The sequence below is a fragment of the Leucoraja erinacea genome, chromosome 1 (assembly GCF_028641065.1).
Source record: "Leucoraja erinacea ecotype New England chromosome 1, Leri_hhj_1, whole genome shotgun sequence".
Lineage (NCBI taxonomy): Eukaryota > Metazoa > Chordata > Chondrichthyes > Rajiformes > Rajidae > Leucoraja > Leucoraja erinaceus.
In genome coordinates this window covers 16,165,639-16,182,061 of record NC_073377.1, presented here as the reverse complement: position 1 = coordinate 16,182,061, position 16,423 = coordinate 16,165,639, and the positions used below count along the sequence as shown (strand labels likewise).

Genomic DNA, 16,423 nt, shown 5'->3' with positions numbered 1-16,423 from the left:
ATCAAATAAACACAGAATAATTACAATAGTGAATCTGCTGGAGGAACGAAGCTGGTCAAGCGACATCTGTGGAGGGAAATGGACAGTTAATGTTTTGGGTTGGGTCCACTGTCTCATTTTGTCCATTTCCTTCCACAGATGCTGCTTGGCCTGCTGAGTTCCTCCAACAGATTTTAGTTGCTCTGGATTCCAGCATCTGCAGTCTAATAGTCTACAGCATAATTACAGCATGGAAGGATGCTATTTGGCCCATCGCGTCTGCACTGAGTCAATACGTGAAATCTGATTAATCCTACTTCTACCCTTTTCCTCATAACTCTGCAAATTCTTTCAGATATTTATCAGAGATTTACTGTTCCCCCTTAAATGCTCGAATTGAATGTGGCTCTGTTATAAAACCAGGCAAATCATTTCAGATTCTTAACACTCACTGTACAAAAATATTTTTCTTTGTCTCTGCCTAAAGGTGAGATATCTTCTCAAAGATACAACTACCAATATTTCTGTTTGTCATTGACTGGAAATTTGACCAGATTGCAGTGATATATTAAATATGTTGCTAAAAGCTTAAGAACACCAGAGATCCTATGCTGATTCTTGGGGCATCTAACTTAGTACTTTCCGATTCATTCAGCGAGCATTAGATGCCTTTTACCTCTGCCATTCCCAATGTTGTTCTTGAATGCTATTTTTTTCAAGCTATCATTTGTAGAATAAAGCAAATATTGCAATTCTGGACGTCTGAAATAAAAATGCACATTGCCGGGAAATATTCACCAAGTCGGATAGCTGATGAATAATGAAACACAGTTAATGTTTCAAATTAACGACCATTATTAAAAATAGGGGAAAGTTAGAAAAACGTCAAATCCATCCATTTCAGATAATTAGCCCATCTGATCTTGTCTTTGTTTTCTGGCGTTTAATCTTTTTTTCTCCCTGATATTTCGATTTGTTTTTTTTTAAATTCTTCTATTTGTACTTCCTCAGGCATGCCGTCATAATCATCTTTCCGTTGACTAATGTTTCCGTTGACACTTGTCATTTATTCTCTTCTGGTCTTCACCTATCTCTTTGCCCTTCATCACCATCCCTCTTTTTGTAACTTGGTAAATTTGTTTCATGACTCCTTGTATCTGATGAAAGTTCACCCTGAATCATTCACTCTGTTTTGTTCACAGGTGCTGAATATTTCCACGATTTTTAGTTTTTTCTTATGATGTTGGAAGTTTTGGAATGTCACTGTCTAAACTAAATGCTGAAGGTGATCAGATGGAATCATCCTTTTTTTGAATATGTATTGGCCTCAGTTTAGCTAATAATAATCCTCAGATTTACTCCTGATTAATTCTTATGTTTTATACTGTATTGTCCACAAGAGTTGTAGGTCGAGGAATGAGACTATTTCATAAGCCATTTCATAATGGACATGCTAGTGTTAGTTTTTATATATAATCTGACCAACTTCAGCATACTCGCATAGAATACAGAAGCGTGCAGCACGGAAATAGGCCCTTCGGCGAACAATGAGTTGGCCAAATTCGGAGGCCAAAAAAAACAGATCTACAGCTACAACTGTGATAAAAGGAAATGTGCAATTATTAAATTCATTATTAAATCCTGTGTGGTGGAACCTTACCCAGAAGTTTCTTTCTCTCTCTTCAGATGTGGCTCTTCCTCCATTTCAAATTTTCTTTTTCTTTATCACCAGCAGCCAGTTTGTAAAGTTACCTTGACATCATACCACTGACCTTCGTGATGTTAAAAAAAACACAATGCTGGTGAATTAATGTATTCTGTATTGATTATATTGTGTTATATAGCCTGCGATCAGATTGGGCCTGATTTTATTGAGAAGTAGGGAGGATTGAGGGGGCATTATACTCCTGCTCCAACTTCTTGTGTTCTTTTATTTTTAATTATCGGTCTAATTTCTCATATATGCTCCAAAACATACTTGGCTAATAAAGTATGATTATTATGATGATTATGATTTGTTAACATGCTATTAGTCACGGCATTCTTGTCATAATCTTGTAATCTCAGTATAATATTTACATTGAGTAGTGACCCTTAAGTATCTTTTATTCAATTCTTAGAATTGGTACTGATTTCTTTTTCACTCCTGTAAATGGTCTACGGCATGTGATACTGAGCAATACGATCTTCTTGTCTACTTGGTAAGTATGCAGTAGGTAATTTTTTTGTAACAAAGACCCTTTATGATTTCAACATGATGTCATATCTTTGGTTCTTGGCATGTACATTCCTAATTAAATCAGAAGGCAAAATGAGACTTTAGGTAAACTGAATCCAGAAAGGAATCACGAGCAATAACCACATTTTGTGGCACTCCTTCCCATGCAACTGCAGGATATGCCGCACCTGCCCTTTTTTCTCCTCCCCATCATGCAGGGAGCCACGCACTCCTTTCAGGTGAAGCAGTAACTTACTTCTATCAGAATCAAATTAGTATACTGCATGTGATCCTTATGTAGGTTCTTCTACTTTGGGGAAGCCAAATCCAGATGGGGTGAGTGCTGTGTTGTATTTTCAATCGGTGTGTGTGACTGGGCTTCCATTTGTCTCTCACTTTAATTTTCCATTTTCAATCCTTGTCTCATAAGAAAGCTCATCATAAATTCAGTGGAACGCCTCAACTTCTGACTTGTCACGTTTCAGCCTTCAAAATGAAACGTTAATTCAACATTTTCGACCACCCAGTTCAGCCTCACAGATGTTATTTTCTCTCATTTTCGCATTTCAGATTTCATCTCTTTCAGCTCATACTTCCAGCCAAAATCTTTAAATCAGCACCACTTGTCACGGAGGATGGCAAATGTTGTGCCTCTATTTACTCTATTTAAGAAGGGTTGTACGGAAAAGCTTAGGAACTATAGACCAGTGAGCTGAAAGTCATAACTAATCTGAGTTTTTTGAGGAGGTAACTACAAATGTTGATGAGGGCAAAACCATGAACATTGTCTATACGGGCCAACAAGGCAGTTGATAAGACTCAGCATGGTGGGCTGCTGTGGAAAGGTAGATTGCATGGGATCCAGGAGAGAAAGAGAATGGATGTAGTTGTGGTAGGCACTATCACAAAGTTTAAAAGACATTTGACAGGTACATGGATAGGGTAATCTTGGAGGGGTATGGACCAAACGCTGGCTGGTGGGGCTAGTGTAGATGTGTCATGTTGTTTGGGCTAGTTGGGCTGAAGGGTCTATTTCTATGCTCTATGATTCCATGACTATTTGGAGCTGTAGGAAACTACAGATGGTAGCATCTGGAGTAAAACGCAAAGTGGTGGAGGAACTCACCGGGTCAGGTAGCATATGTGGAAGTATTGAACAGGTGAAATTTTAGGTTGGGCTCCTTTATCATACTGATTGTAGTAAGGGGGAGAAAGCTGGAAAAGAGAGGTGGAGGTGAGACAAATCCTGGCAACCTCCCTTAGGAGAGTAATTCCTCTTATTCTCTTCCCCCATAATCCTTCCTTTCTCTTCAACTTAGAACTTATTTTCTTTTCCAGCTATTTCCTGTTTAGCTGAAAGTTTCCACCGTCTACCTCTTTCCACAGATGTTCCTGATCTGTTGAGTTCCTCTAGCAGTTTTTTTTACTTGAGTATTTCTGGTCGGAAGAAAGGTCACTACCCAAAATTGTCTAATTCCCCGCTCAAGGTTATTGGACCTGCTGAGTTCCTCCATTCCCTTATTTAATGTCTGAGTATTTCCACCATTTTTGTTTCCATCATCTGCTGCATTGTGTTTTCAAATAGGCTTTGCTGAATTGCTGTAAACTATCAAGTTAAAGTGAAAATATCAAGTTCCGTTTACTTAATTTTGGTTCCTTTCTGAAAATGAGAATAATTCACATAAAGCACTCTCCATGGATGAACGCGAGATCCACTCCCAGACGAGGTCCAAGTCCGCAACCTTCAAATCAAATTATCCCGAGCATTGCACAAAATCTATCTATGACTTTAGCAGAGCCATTAAGGATGCCATAAGGGAATTCTGGACCAATGTGAAGTTTTAAGACAATGACATAGGTACTCGTAGATTGTGACAAGGCTTGCAGGCTACACAGTGAAGGAGGTCCATATCACCGGAAGCAGTGGCTCCCTCTTCGATGAACTATGTATTCTATGCTTGCTTTGAACAGAAAGTCGATAGAGAAATGTCACATGGCCCACCAGTCTTGGATGCCCCTGTACCAATAGTTACCGTGGCAGATGTAAAATCTGCCTTCTTGGCAGTGAATTTGTGGAAAGTAACTGGTCCAGATGGAGACCCTGGCTGCATCCTCAGGACCTGTGGAGATCACCAGGCATATTTACAAACATCTTTAACCCTTCAGTACTCCATTCAGAAGTCCCTACTTGCTTCAAGAAAACCCACTATCATCCCAGTGCCAAAGAGAAGATAGCGTGCCTTAATGACTACCGTTCAATGGCTTTGACATCCACTGTCATGAAGTGCTTCGAGAGACTGCCCTGATCTACCAGTTTGCTTAAAGTAACAACAGATCATAGCACATGCCATCTCCTTTGCTCGTCTCTGAAACACCTAGAAACCAAGGACTCCTAAGTTAGCTGCCTATTTATCGACTATAGTTCCACGTTCACACATCCAAACTGATCTCCAAACTCCTGGACTTAGAAATAAGCATCCCGTCTGCCACTCAACTTTCTGACCCATTAACTGCAATCGGTGAGGATAGGTGACCACCTCCACAATAACACTCAAAATCAGTGCCCCACATGGATGGATTCTCAGTCCACTACTATACTCACTCCCGTACACTCGTAGTGTGGCCAAATTCTGCTCTAACTTTATCTACAAGTTTGCATCTGATGTTTGCATGTGGTGGTCCACATCACTAACAATGACGAGATGGGGGTAGATAGAGAACTTAGTAACATGGTGTCAGGAAAATAACCTCTCCCACAATTCTGCAAGACGGAGCCAGTTATTAACATCACTAAGCATGATGGAGTACAAGCCCCAATCAGCACCAACGGCTTAAGGAGAATTGGTTGGGAACGTTAAATTCCTTGGTGTCAATATTACCAACGTGGTACAACCACATTGAAGTGACAGTGAGTACCTCCTCGGGAGACTGAGGAAATTAGGCATGTCTCCAATGACACTTACAGGTGCACCTGAGAAAGGAGGTTTGGCAACAGCTCTGCCCAAATCTGCAAACAAATTGCAGAGTTGTGGATGTAGCCCAGTTCATCACACCTACCAGATTGCCTACCATTGACTCAATCTATATATCACGCTGTCTCAACGTAAACAAAGACCTTTCCCACCCCTGTAATTTCTTCTCCCCATTCTCATTGGGCAGAAGACACCAACGCTTGAAAGCACACACCACTAGACCAAACATTTTTCCCCTCTGTTATCAGGCTTCTGGATGCTCCTTCCATAAGCTAGGGTAGAGTTTGATTCTCCTCTGCCTCATTACAGACAGTGGACTTTGTCTCTGAACTACAATGCTGAGAACTAAATGCTGCACTTGGTATATTTTTCTTGCTCTACCTATTGTACTTTGGATTAGTTGCATATATTTGATTGGAGAACAACCAAAACAAAGCTTTTCACTGCACCTCAGTACACGTGGCAAGAATAAACCCGAACCTAAGCATTTCTTATCTTGCAAGCCCTCTTCTATTCATTCACTGTTGATTTTGCTGTAATATTGCCAAACTTTCTCTCGGATGCCAGTTTCAGGAGAATCTTTAATTTTCAAGTTAGTTTTCAAGTGAAAGTGATTACATACCTGAGTATTAATGTTGAAATGTATCCAGTGCAAATTATATGACAAAATATTGATACAATTCATCACAGCAAGTTTGCATATGTGCTAAAGTAGAACAAGTGTAACATTGAAAAATAAGTGTTATTTGTATGATATAATTATGATGAAACTAACGAGATTTTAGCTCCCATATTTTCCGAGCTCAAGTGGTGGTTTCTGTAAAGGCTTTGTGACAAAAGTATTTAATGAATAAGCTAGTATATTTGTCAGTAGTAATGTTGATGCTAATATAACACAGCCTGACCACCCTTTTCTTTATCTTTCAGAATATGGTTTCCAGTTTTCGAGTCTCAGAACTTCAAGTGCTGTTAGGTTTTGCTGGACGTAACAAAAGTGGTCGAAAACATGAACTGCTTGTAAGAGCGCTACACTTATTAAAAAGTGGCTGTAGTCCAGCTGTTCAGATCAAGATTAAGGAACTGTACAGACGACGTTTTCCGAGAACAATTGAAAGTCTTGCTGACTTGTCCGCCATAAAGTCTTCTGTTTTTTCTTTGGACAATAACCTTGCAACTGACTCTGAGTTGGGGTCCGGCATTGCACCGTCTTCATCATCCACATTGGCTCCCGCTCAGCCCTCTTCTCCACTAGTTAATCCAGTGTTGCTGCATGAGACTAAACCCAATATAGAAATGCAAGAGGCTTCTCCATCCATCCATCCTGTCCATCCAGATGTCCAGTTAAAAAGCATACCCTTTTATGATGTCTTGGATGTGCTTATTAAACCAACAAGCTTAGGTGAGCTTAAATATTCACACATTACAGAATAAATATGATTTAAACCAAAACAAAATCCAATCAGTGATTTTAAGCCTTATTTTCTGAACGTAATTTGCATTATATGGGTGCTGAGACCTTCAATGCCTTATTTGTATGAGCAGTGTACTAAATTAGAAAGGGCACAAGTAAATTATTACTTTTCCTTGAAAATCTCTGGAGATAAAGGTGGAGGTTAAAAAGCAGGTGCTGCACGAGAAGGTGCTGTAAGAAAAGGAGTGGGTATTGGTGCGAGAAGAGGAGTGAGCCACTGAATCAGAGAGAGTAGCTCCTTCAGAATGCTTAAAAGAGCAGGGAGAGCCATGTACGTCTTGTGGCATCATTCAAAAATTATGGAGGATGGTCTGTTAAATTTGGTAGTTGATATGATGGAAGGTAAGGACCGATGGAACACTGTGTTTGTTCTGTTTTGGTGGGAAAAGGTTGGAAAGAAATGTGGGAAATGTAGAGATGTGATCAATGTGAAAGATGTCAAAAGCATTGATGTCAGCACTGGTTTTGTCAGTTCTGACATGATGGAGGCTGAAAAATCCAATGGAAACAATTGGGACTATGGCAGAAGAATGCGCCTTTCTGTCCATAATGACTGTGCTGAACATAATATCAAAGTTAAAGTAATCTGACCTGGCCATATGTGACCCATATCCCTCCATTCCTTGCATATCCATGTACTTATTTATGTCTCATTAATGCTGCTATCATATCTGTTTTCACCCCAGCAGTATGTTCCAGACAACTCTCCCCTGTGTAAAAAAAACTTGTGATACGCAGCTTTCCCATTTGAATTTAAAGCTATATGCCCTCTAGTTTTTGGTGATTTCACCTGGGGTGGGGGTGGGAGGGGTTATATCCTATCTATGCCACTCTTCATTTTATACCACGATCAGATCCAATTTCTTCTTATGGCTAATATCCCTTAATCTAGGCAGAATTCCTGTAAATTTCTGCTGTATATTTTCCAAAGCCTCCACAACCTTCCTGTAATGGGGTGACTAGAATAACACACAATACTCCAAATGCAGCCAAATCAAAGTTGTATAAAGCTGTAACATGACTCACACTTGTACTCAAAGTCTTTACCAATGAAGACAAACGAGCATGCCACCTTCACCATTCTACTTACGGTGTCTCTTTCCGTTTGACTTACCAAAGTGTGACACCTCATACTTGCTTGGATTAAACCATCTACCATTTATATGCGCATTTCCGTAACTCATCTATATCACGCTGTATCCATTGACTTCCTCACTGTCCATAACTCCAAACAATTTTAATAATGCCTGCAAACCTATTAATCAGCTCATCTACATTAATATTCATGACATTTATAATCTATTGTTTATATGTATCACAAGTGACAAATATTCCAATGCAAATCCCTGCAGGATACCTCTGGTCGCAGATCTCCAGTCAGAGTAGCACTCTTTCACCGGTACTCTCTGTTGCTTATGGGTAAGGTAGTTCTGAACATGCAGTGTTGTTTGCAGGAAAGATCCATAAAAGATATTCATGGAACAAGTAGAACAAGTAGAAATCCATTCTTACTGGTGCATAAAACCTGGCAATTGCGTCCAAAAGTAAATTTTCAACACCAGAGTCCTTGTGGATTACACTGTATTGTTGGATGAAAATATGCTCTGAAGTCGAGGACTGAATCTTGAATCCACACCTTAGAACTTATAGAAATGCATTACCAGTTAAGTTTTGCTTTTTTTGACAATGAACCTGTTACCTTTTGTTTATTTAGTGCCATCAAATATTCAACGATTTCAGGAAAAATATTTTATCTTTGCATTGACACCTCAACAAGTAAAAGAAATATGCATTTCAAGGTAAGGATAATAAATGGGTTTGTGTGTTAATGATTCACTAACATTTTTCTGATTAAGTTAATTTCTAAGTAAAATAACTTTGTCCAAATGGGTGCTTTAAAACATGACCAAACATTGTTTTGCATATTTTAAAACTGAACTAACCAGTTTTGGTTATACGTTGTTAAAGCAACTGTATTCAAATTATTACTTCTGTAGAAACTAGGAACTGCAGATGCTGCTGTACAATAAAAAGAGCGATTCAGCAGGTCAGGCAGCATAAGAGAACATGGTTGGGTGCCATTTTGGGTTAGGACCATTCTCTAGCACTTTCTGTCTTATGATTACTTCTGCACAGGAGTAAACTAGATTCAATGCAGGCTTCTTGAACAGGCTGTCAGGAAACTGTTAATATACAAAGTTGTCAATTAAAAATCTATTTAGATCTTTGTGGGGGGCTGTATGATGGAAGGAGTTGTGAAAAAGAGACACCAGCAAAGGCTTTGGTGCTGTGGTTTGTTAGAGTATTGCTTCACCCGTTACCATTGATTTAAGTATCTCACTAATTTCCTCCAACTAGTTCTTAGAAGAAACTTGGTGATTAATCAAATGAAATAGCTGAAAATATCGGACAGTTACAGATTTTCCCCTAATTTGTTGGATTATGTGATTTCAGCTTGTGCTTTTAGTTGGGACATTTCATTTACCATTAAAGTCCTTAGTGGAAACAAAGTAACCTACTTCTCTTATACCATGTGCTGGCACCTATTATAAAGAATTAATGTGCACGTCGAGTGAACTTGACTCTCATTGACTATGATTGAAAAGCTTTCCAGTAATAACTGCACAGCCACTTCCAAATGCAATAGTTGGAGTCAAAGAAGTCAACATTTATGAAATTCTGTGGAATATATGAGATTGCTCCTTGCAGATTTAAGTTTAGAAACAAAGTATAATTTTCAGAAGTTGCATAACATCATCTATAATTAGGGATTCCTGGTTATGTTTTTTAAGGTTACTGGGCATGAAAATATCATTTTTCTATTTTGGTAGAAAATAATTGTCCAAAAAAAATTTGGTGGAATGTCACTTACTTATAAGTAATTTGATCTATTGTATTCTTCTTAGGGATTTTTTGCCAGGTGGAAGAAGAGACTATATTGTGCAGGTGCAATTGAGGTGAGTTAAGCCATTGGGTTGATTGTTCAGGTTCTCTTTGGTAATTTGCAACCTAACTGGTGCTACCAACTCTTACCTACCTGTATATAGTCCATTCCCCGCATGTCTAAATGTTCCTTAATGCCACTACCATATCTGCTTCAACCACAACCCTTGGCGGCGCATTCCAGGCACTCACCATCCTCTGCAAATTAAAAAAAAATGTTCTGCGCATCTTTAAACTTTGCCACTTTTGCACTTGATTTATTTTGCTTTTTGCATTATCTGATGTACACATACACGATATTTGTCTGAAATGCATGCAAATCAAGGTTTTTTTTACTGTATCTTGGTAAACAAAACAATAATAAACCAATACCAAGTGGTCTTTACCCATTTGCTACAAGACCTATAGAACATGCAGGTGTGGGCTAGTAAGCACAATAATATACAACCAGTGATGTAACACTTCCTGAAAGCACGAAGGTAGACAAAAACGCTGGAGAAACTCAGCGGGTGAGGCAGCATCTATGGAGAGAAGGAATAGGCGATGTTTCACGTTGAGACCCTTGTTCAGACTGATGTGGGGGGGGGGGGGGGGGAAGAAAGGAAATGGCGGAGACAGTAGGCTTGTGGGAGAGCTGGGTAGGGGAAGGAGGAAGGAGGGAGAAAGCAAGGAATACCTGAAATTGGAGAAGTCAATGTTCATACCGCTGTGGTGTAAACAACCCCAGCGAAATATGAGGTGCTGTTCCTCCAATTTGCGCTGGGCCTCACTCTGGCAATCGAGGAGGCCCAGGACAGAAAGGTCGGATTCGGAATGGGAGGGGGAGTTGAAGTACTGAGCCATCGGGCGATCATGTTGGTTATTGCGAACTCAGCAGAGGTAATGGGCAAAGCGATCGCCAAGCCTGCACTTGGTCTCACCGATGTAGAGAGGTTGACACCTGGAACAGCGGATGCAATAAATGAGGTTGGAGGAGGTGCAGGGGAACCCCCGCTCCCTAAAGAATGAGAACAGCTCCGATGCCCTGGTTTGGACACCTCATTCTGGGCGCAGATCTGGCGTAGACGGAGGAATTGGGAGTATGGGATAGTCCTTACAGGAAGCAGGGTGGGAAGAAGTGTAGTCCAGATAGCCATGGGAGTCGGTGGGTTTGTAGTAGATGTCGGTCAGTAGTCTGTTATCTGCGATGGAGATGGTGAGGTCTAGAAATGGTCGGGAGATGTCTGAAATGGTCTAGGTGAATTTTCAATTCAATTCAATTCTATTGTCATTGCACAAATACGAGTATAGGTACAACGAAATGCAGTTTAGCGTCTGGTCATAGTGCAAGATAGTAGAAGTAAAAATAAAAATACAAAATAAGCATACAATAAAAATAAAAAATACTGGTTAACAATGTGTGGATTGTGGATGAATTAAAACTGGTACAAAGACAAATAACTATACAAATGGGAGAGTCTAAAGATAGCTAGCGACAGGACTCTGAGTTCAGCTGTGTAATGGTGTTGTTGAAAAAGCTGTTCCTCAGCCTGCTTGTGCGAGACCTGAGGCTGAATTTGAGTGCCGGATGGAAGTTAGTGGTGAAATGGATGAAGACAGTGAGTTCTGCATGGGTGCAGGAGGTAGCACCAATGCAGTCGTCAATGTAGTGGAGGTAGAGTTCGGGGATAGGGCCACGGTACGCTTCGAACAAGAATTGTTCGACGTACGCTACAAAGAAGCCGGCATAGCTGCGGCCCATGCCTGTGCAAATGGGAGGAGCCAAAAGAAAATTTGTTGATAATAAGGACCAGTTCCGCTAGGTGGAGGAGATTATTAGTAGACGGGGATTGTGTTGAGGGCAAGGACCAGCTCCGCTAGGCGGAGAAAAGTATTAGCAGACGGGGATTGTGTTGAGGGTATGGACCAGCTTTGCTGACCCGCATTCCTGAAAACACTGCCATTTGGCTAACCACAAATTCCCTGTTATTAATGTCCTGAATGTCACCATTAATCAAAATCTAAACAGAACCAGGCATCATACATTATGGTAACAAGAGTGGTTTTTGAGGTTGTGTATCCTTTAGCAAATGACTTGGCTCCTCACACCTCAGTCTTTCCATCATCTTTAAGTGAAGCATGTGATGGAGTACTGTGCACTTATTAGTGAGTGATGTTCTGACCATGCACAAGTTCAAAGGAGCCCACTGGATTAGCAGTTCGTACACTAGTTTAGTTTATTATTGTCACATGTGCCGAGGTATAGGGGAAATATTTTGTTTGCTTGCAATCCAGTCAAAGAAAAGAAGAAAAAACTCAACATAATACAATCGAGCCATCCACAGTGCACAGGTAAAGGATAAAGGGTACAGCACTCCGAAGCTTTCTCTCCCTGCACACACTTACGGCGCTTTGGCTATAGTATGTGCCATTTTCAATAAGCAGTGCAGTGCAAAAGCTCATTCTATACAGTGAAAAAAGCGAAAAAAGGGGAACAGGTGCATGGGAGCAATATCATCTTCTGGTTTCCCTCAAATCCATCCACCATTTTGACTGAAGTATGTTGAATTTTATCCTTCATATGGAATTATGTGATTTGCAGAGTGTTTGTGAATATTCAATTGGATATTTATATAAATGCATTTCTTAACCCTACCTTGATACTATTTTACTATTCTATTTTAATGGGCTTTTAAAGCAGTTATTGTGCTTGGAGGAAATATTTTAAGATTTTCTTAACTGTTAGTCAATTTTAGAACCATCTTAGGCACTTTCTCTGAAGGCACAATGTACTGCAAATTTAAATTTTGAATACTTTTGAAATATGGAATGAGAACATAGCCATCAGTACAATCAGTGGTATAGGCTAAATTGGCATTTACTCCTTCCCCCATTAAGAGGAATGATGCTTCTTCCATTATATTTTGAAGTTCTATTATTAATCTATTTCTACTATTTGTTTGTTTTTAGGTTTTGCCTTGCAGAGACGAGCTGTCCCCAGGAAGACAATTATCCTAATAATTTATGTATAAAAGTAAATGGAAAAATATATCCATTGCCAGTAAGTTCATTAAAAAATACTGAGCGTAAAACTATCTTTTGGGTTAGCAGGGATAAATTGGTGCTGGAAGAATGGAATGTTTTGTACATGGGCACATATAATATATCATTGTGCACTTCAAGGCAAGATAATGAATGAGTAAAATGGATGGAAAAGTCTTCAGAGAATGTTTAAAACTACACACTATTAATCTAGATTAATTTCAGCACTTTTAGGTGTTATGAATTAGTAATTTAATGGATTAAATATACAACCATGCAAGTTAGGGGGAAAAATATGCTACTTGACTGTTCAAGTCAATTCCATCATTCAGAGCAATGATAGTTGAATATGATGGTGAGCACATCTCCACATTCCTGCGGATCCCTGTTAACCTTTCACTGTCTTGTTTATCAAGAATCTACCCATCTTAACCTTAAAAACATTCATCTTAAAAACATCTGTCTTAAAAGATTGGCTGCTTTTTGAAACAAAATCTCTGGTTCTCCCTTGTTCTTGATTCTATCACGAGTAAACATTCTACCCGTATCCATCTTGTCAACTGCAGCAAATAAATTGTCCCACCTTTCCTCACAAAACAACCCAACAATTCCAGCAACTCAACATAAAACTTCTGCTTTTGACACATTAACATATTTCCTTAAATCAGATGACAAAGTGATACAGTTGGTAAGGATGCTCTCGATGGTGCAGCGGTAGAAGTTCACCAGAATCTGAGGAGACAGATGGACCTTCTTTAGTCTCCTCAGGAAGAAGAGACGCTGGTGAGCCTTCTTAACCAGAGTTGAGGTATTGTGGGTCCAGGTGAGGTCATCGGAGATGTTGACCCCCAGGAACCTGAAGCTGGAAACGCGTTCCACCTCCGTCCCGTTAATGTGGATGGGGGTGTGCGTGCCGCCCCTAGACTTTCTGAAGTCTACAATGAGCTCCTTAGTCTTCTTGGAGTTAAGGGCCAGGTTATAACTTATGTTTTTGCATGTTATCTAAGTTTTTGCCTTCATATGAGGAAGCAAGATTTTTATGTACCTGCACCTCGCTGTCCTTGTGCATATGACAGCAGTTTCATTGTCTGTGGTCCCAAGTAATTCCTGAACCATCAAAGGAGTTTTAATGCCATATTTGCAAAGATGTAGAAATGACTATCTGCATTACTCATCCTTGGCTTTGCTGCATGGAGGGTGGGAGATGATGAAGTAATCCTTTATTTATTTTCATTCTTTTCAGTCCAGCAATATTTGCTATTGATTATTCTGATCATTGCTCTTTTCTTCCAGGGTTTTACACCGCCAGTTAAAAATGGCGTCGAACAGAAACGGCCTGGTCGGCCTTTAAACATCACGTCACAAGTCAGACTCTCATCAGCTGTACCTAATCAGATTTCTGTTTCTTGGGCACCAGAAATGGGAAGAGTAAGTACCTTTACTACTAAAAAATGTTTAGAAGAAATGGTGGCTGCCGTTTTGTTCCAATTTTTTTTTCAGTCATTTCATGGGAAGTGTACATGAGGATGTGTTCATTTTTGCTCATGCTAAAAATGTGTACAAATTTGTATGTTCCCCTGCAGATTCAGTTCAATTCAATGAAATAAAGTTGTGTTTTCGAAACAGTGCATAGATACTTGAGATGTTATTAGTTCTTTATAATATTGCTTGGTAGTAAAATCTAAGCCTTACATGCGATGCATTTCTCTTGGTTGATATTTGCATCAGTCTAGCAATCTTTCAGATGAGAATTTGAATTGAGTCCCTAGTTAGTTGGTTACTTAGGTGGCTTAAGCAAGTGAAATTGTTCTGTAACAATATAGCTTAAATTAAAACTCTAGTTTCTATAGCCAGGTTGCAGTTCCTGTTTTATCATTGTGCTTTAATATATTGCTTTCATTTAATTATGTTATGACATAATTAGGATTACCTTTTTAAACAAGTGAATAAAATCACATATCATTACAATATGCTCTTTGCTTTTATCATGATGTAGATAAATAATTGAATAGATAGCACATCAACAGCCAGGATTTATATAATTCTTTGATAGTTGATATCATTCTCCTGTGATTGAATAAACAAAAAACATTGCTCAGCCAATGTTCGGCACGGACTAGAAGGGCCGAGATGGCCTGTTTCCGTGCTGTAATTGTTATATGGTTATATGAAAGCAACAGAATGAAGGAGCAAAGGTGTGTTCAAAGATCTGGATTTTAATTAATATCGTAGAGGTTTGAAGATAAACAGAAGTTTTTTTTCAAAGATAATTTTGATCTGATGGCCTTGGTAACTAAAGACATGCCTGATAGTGTTGATCTTTTGATTCTGAAATGTATGTTTGACACTTAAGCAAAATGTATAATTGCCTTGCTAATGGATGTATTAATATGAACATGGACTATGTGTATGGTATGCGTGCCTTCATTGCTAGGGGCATGGAATAAAATAGTCAAAGTCATGATGCAGCTCTGTAGGACTTTGGTCAGGCCGCATTTGGAGTATCACGTGCATTTATGATCGTCCCATTTCAGGTAGAGAAGGTTTGCCAGAATGCTTGATAGAAGTACATAAAATTATGAAAGGCATAGATAGGGCAGACAGTCGGAACATTTTTTCCAAGGGGGAAATGTACAACTGTCCAACACTAGAGAGCACAGCTTTATGTTAAGAGAGGGGAAATTTAATGGAGATGTGAGGGCCAATTTATTTTGCGCAGAGGGTGTCTGGGCTCGGAACGCATTGCCAAGAGTGTTGGTGGAGGGTTAGTGGTATTTAAGAAGCTTTTAGATAGGCACGTGGAAGTGCCGTGAATAGAGGGGTGTGGATTATGTACAGGCAGAGGAGATCAATGTAACTGGGCATCATGTTCAGCAGAAATGTTATGGACGAAAGGACCCGTTCCTACGCTGCACTGTTTGTGTAAGTTAGCATCTGGAAAGAGAAAGGACAAGTGCAAGTCAGATGCAACAAGTGCTTAGGAAGAGTAATGAAATGGTGGCCTTTATAGCAAGAGGTAGGATTATAGAAGATAATTTTTGATGCAACTTAACTCGTGAGGTGGTACTTGAAATTTTGATCTTCATATTTAAGGAATGGTTTTCTTGCATGTGGTGCAGTTGAAGATTTCCCAGCTTAATTCCAAAGGATGAAGTCATTGATGTACAACAATGTTCCTCAGATTGGCTCTATACCATTTGCAATTATGTATTTTGTTTCAGGTGAAGTAGCAATATGACACTTCTGGATACACATTAATAATGCAATTGTGGAACATAGAATGTATGTTAGGAACATTGTGCATTTCAACATAGGAACATGTCCTTCCGCCCACAATGTCTGTGTCGAACATGATGCCAAGTCTTAACTGTCTGCACATCCAAATTCCTTCATTCTTTGCATATCCATAAACCTTTGCAAAAATCTCTCAAATGCTACTAGTGTCGCTGCCGCAGCCTCCACCCATAGTAGCACATTCCAGGCACTTGCCACCTTATGTGTAAAAAAAAAAAACCCCAAAAAACAAGTTGCCCATCTCACCTTAAAGCAATGCCCTGTAGTATTTATTTTTTTCATTCTGGGAAAATAAAAGTTCTGACTGACTACCCCCTCATAATTTAATATATATTTTCAGGTCTCCCTGCAATCTCAGAAATTCCAGATCAAATATCCCAAGACAGTCCAATCTCCCCCTGTAGCCAATATCCCATAATCCAGACATCATCCTGGTAAACCATCTCTGCACTCTTTCCAAAGCCTAAACATCTTCCCTGTCATGGGATTTCCAGAACTGCATGTAACACTCCAAGTGCAACGAAC

General features: G+C 39.5%; 1 protein-coding gene across 9 annotated transcripts in view; it reads left to right on the top strand.

Moving 5' to 3' along the window:
• pias2 (protein inhibitor of activated STAT, 2) overlaps positions 1-16,423 on the top strand; it is a 46,897-nt gene that overhangs the window by 5,461 nt on the left and 25,013 nt on the right. For 5 of the 9 annotated variants that reach the window (XM_055657392.1, XM_055657252.1, XM_055656746.1 and 2 more), the window contains exons 2-6: positions 6,097-6,568; positions 8,355-8,439; positions 9,547-9,597; positions 12,533-12,623; positions 13,898-14,032. In XM_055657392.1, coding sequence (XP_055513367.1) covers positions 6,097-6,568; positions 8,355-8,439; positions 9,547-9,597; positions 12,533-12,623; positions 13,898-14,032 — 834 coding nt within the window. Of the gene's footprint in view, positions 1-138; positions 467-1,181; positions 1,265-2,099; positions 2,181-6,096; positions 6,569-8,354; positions 8,440-9,546; positions 9,598-12,532; positions 12,624-13,897; positions 14,033-16,423 lie in introns of all 9 variants that reach the window. The other 4 variants (XM_055656998.1, XM_055657088.1, XM_055656833.1 and 1 more) reach the window with 3 other exon arrangements.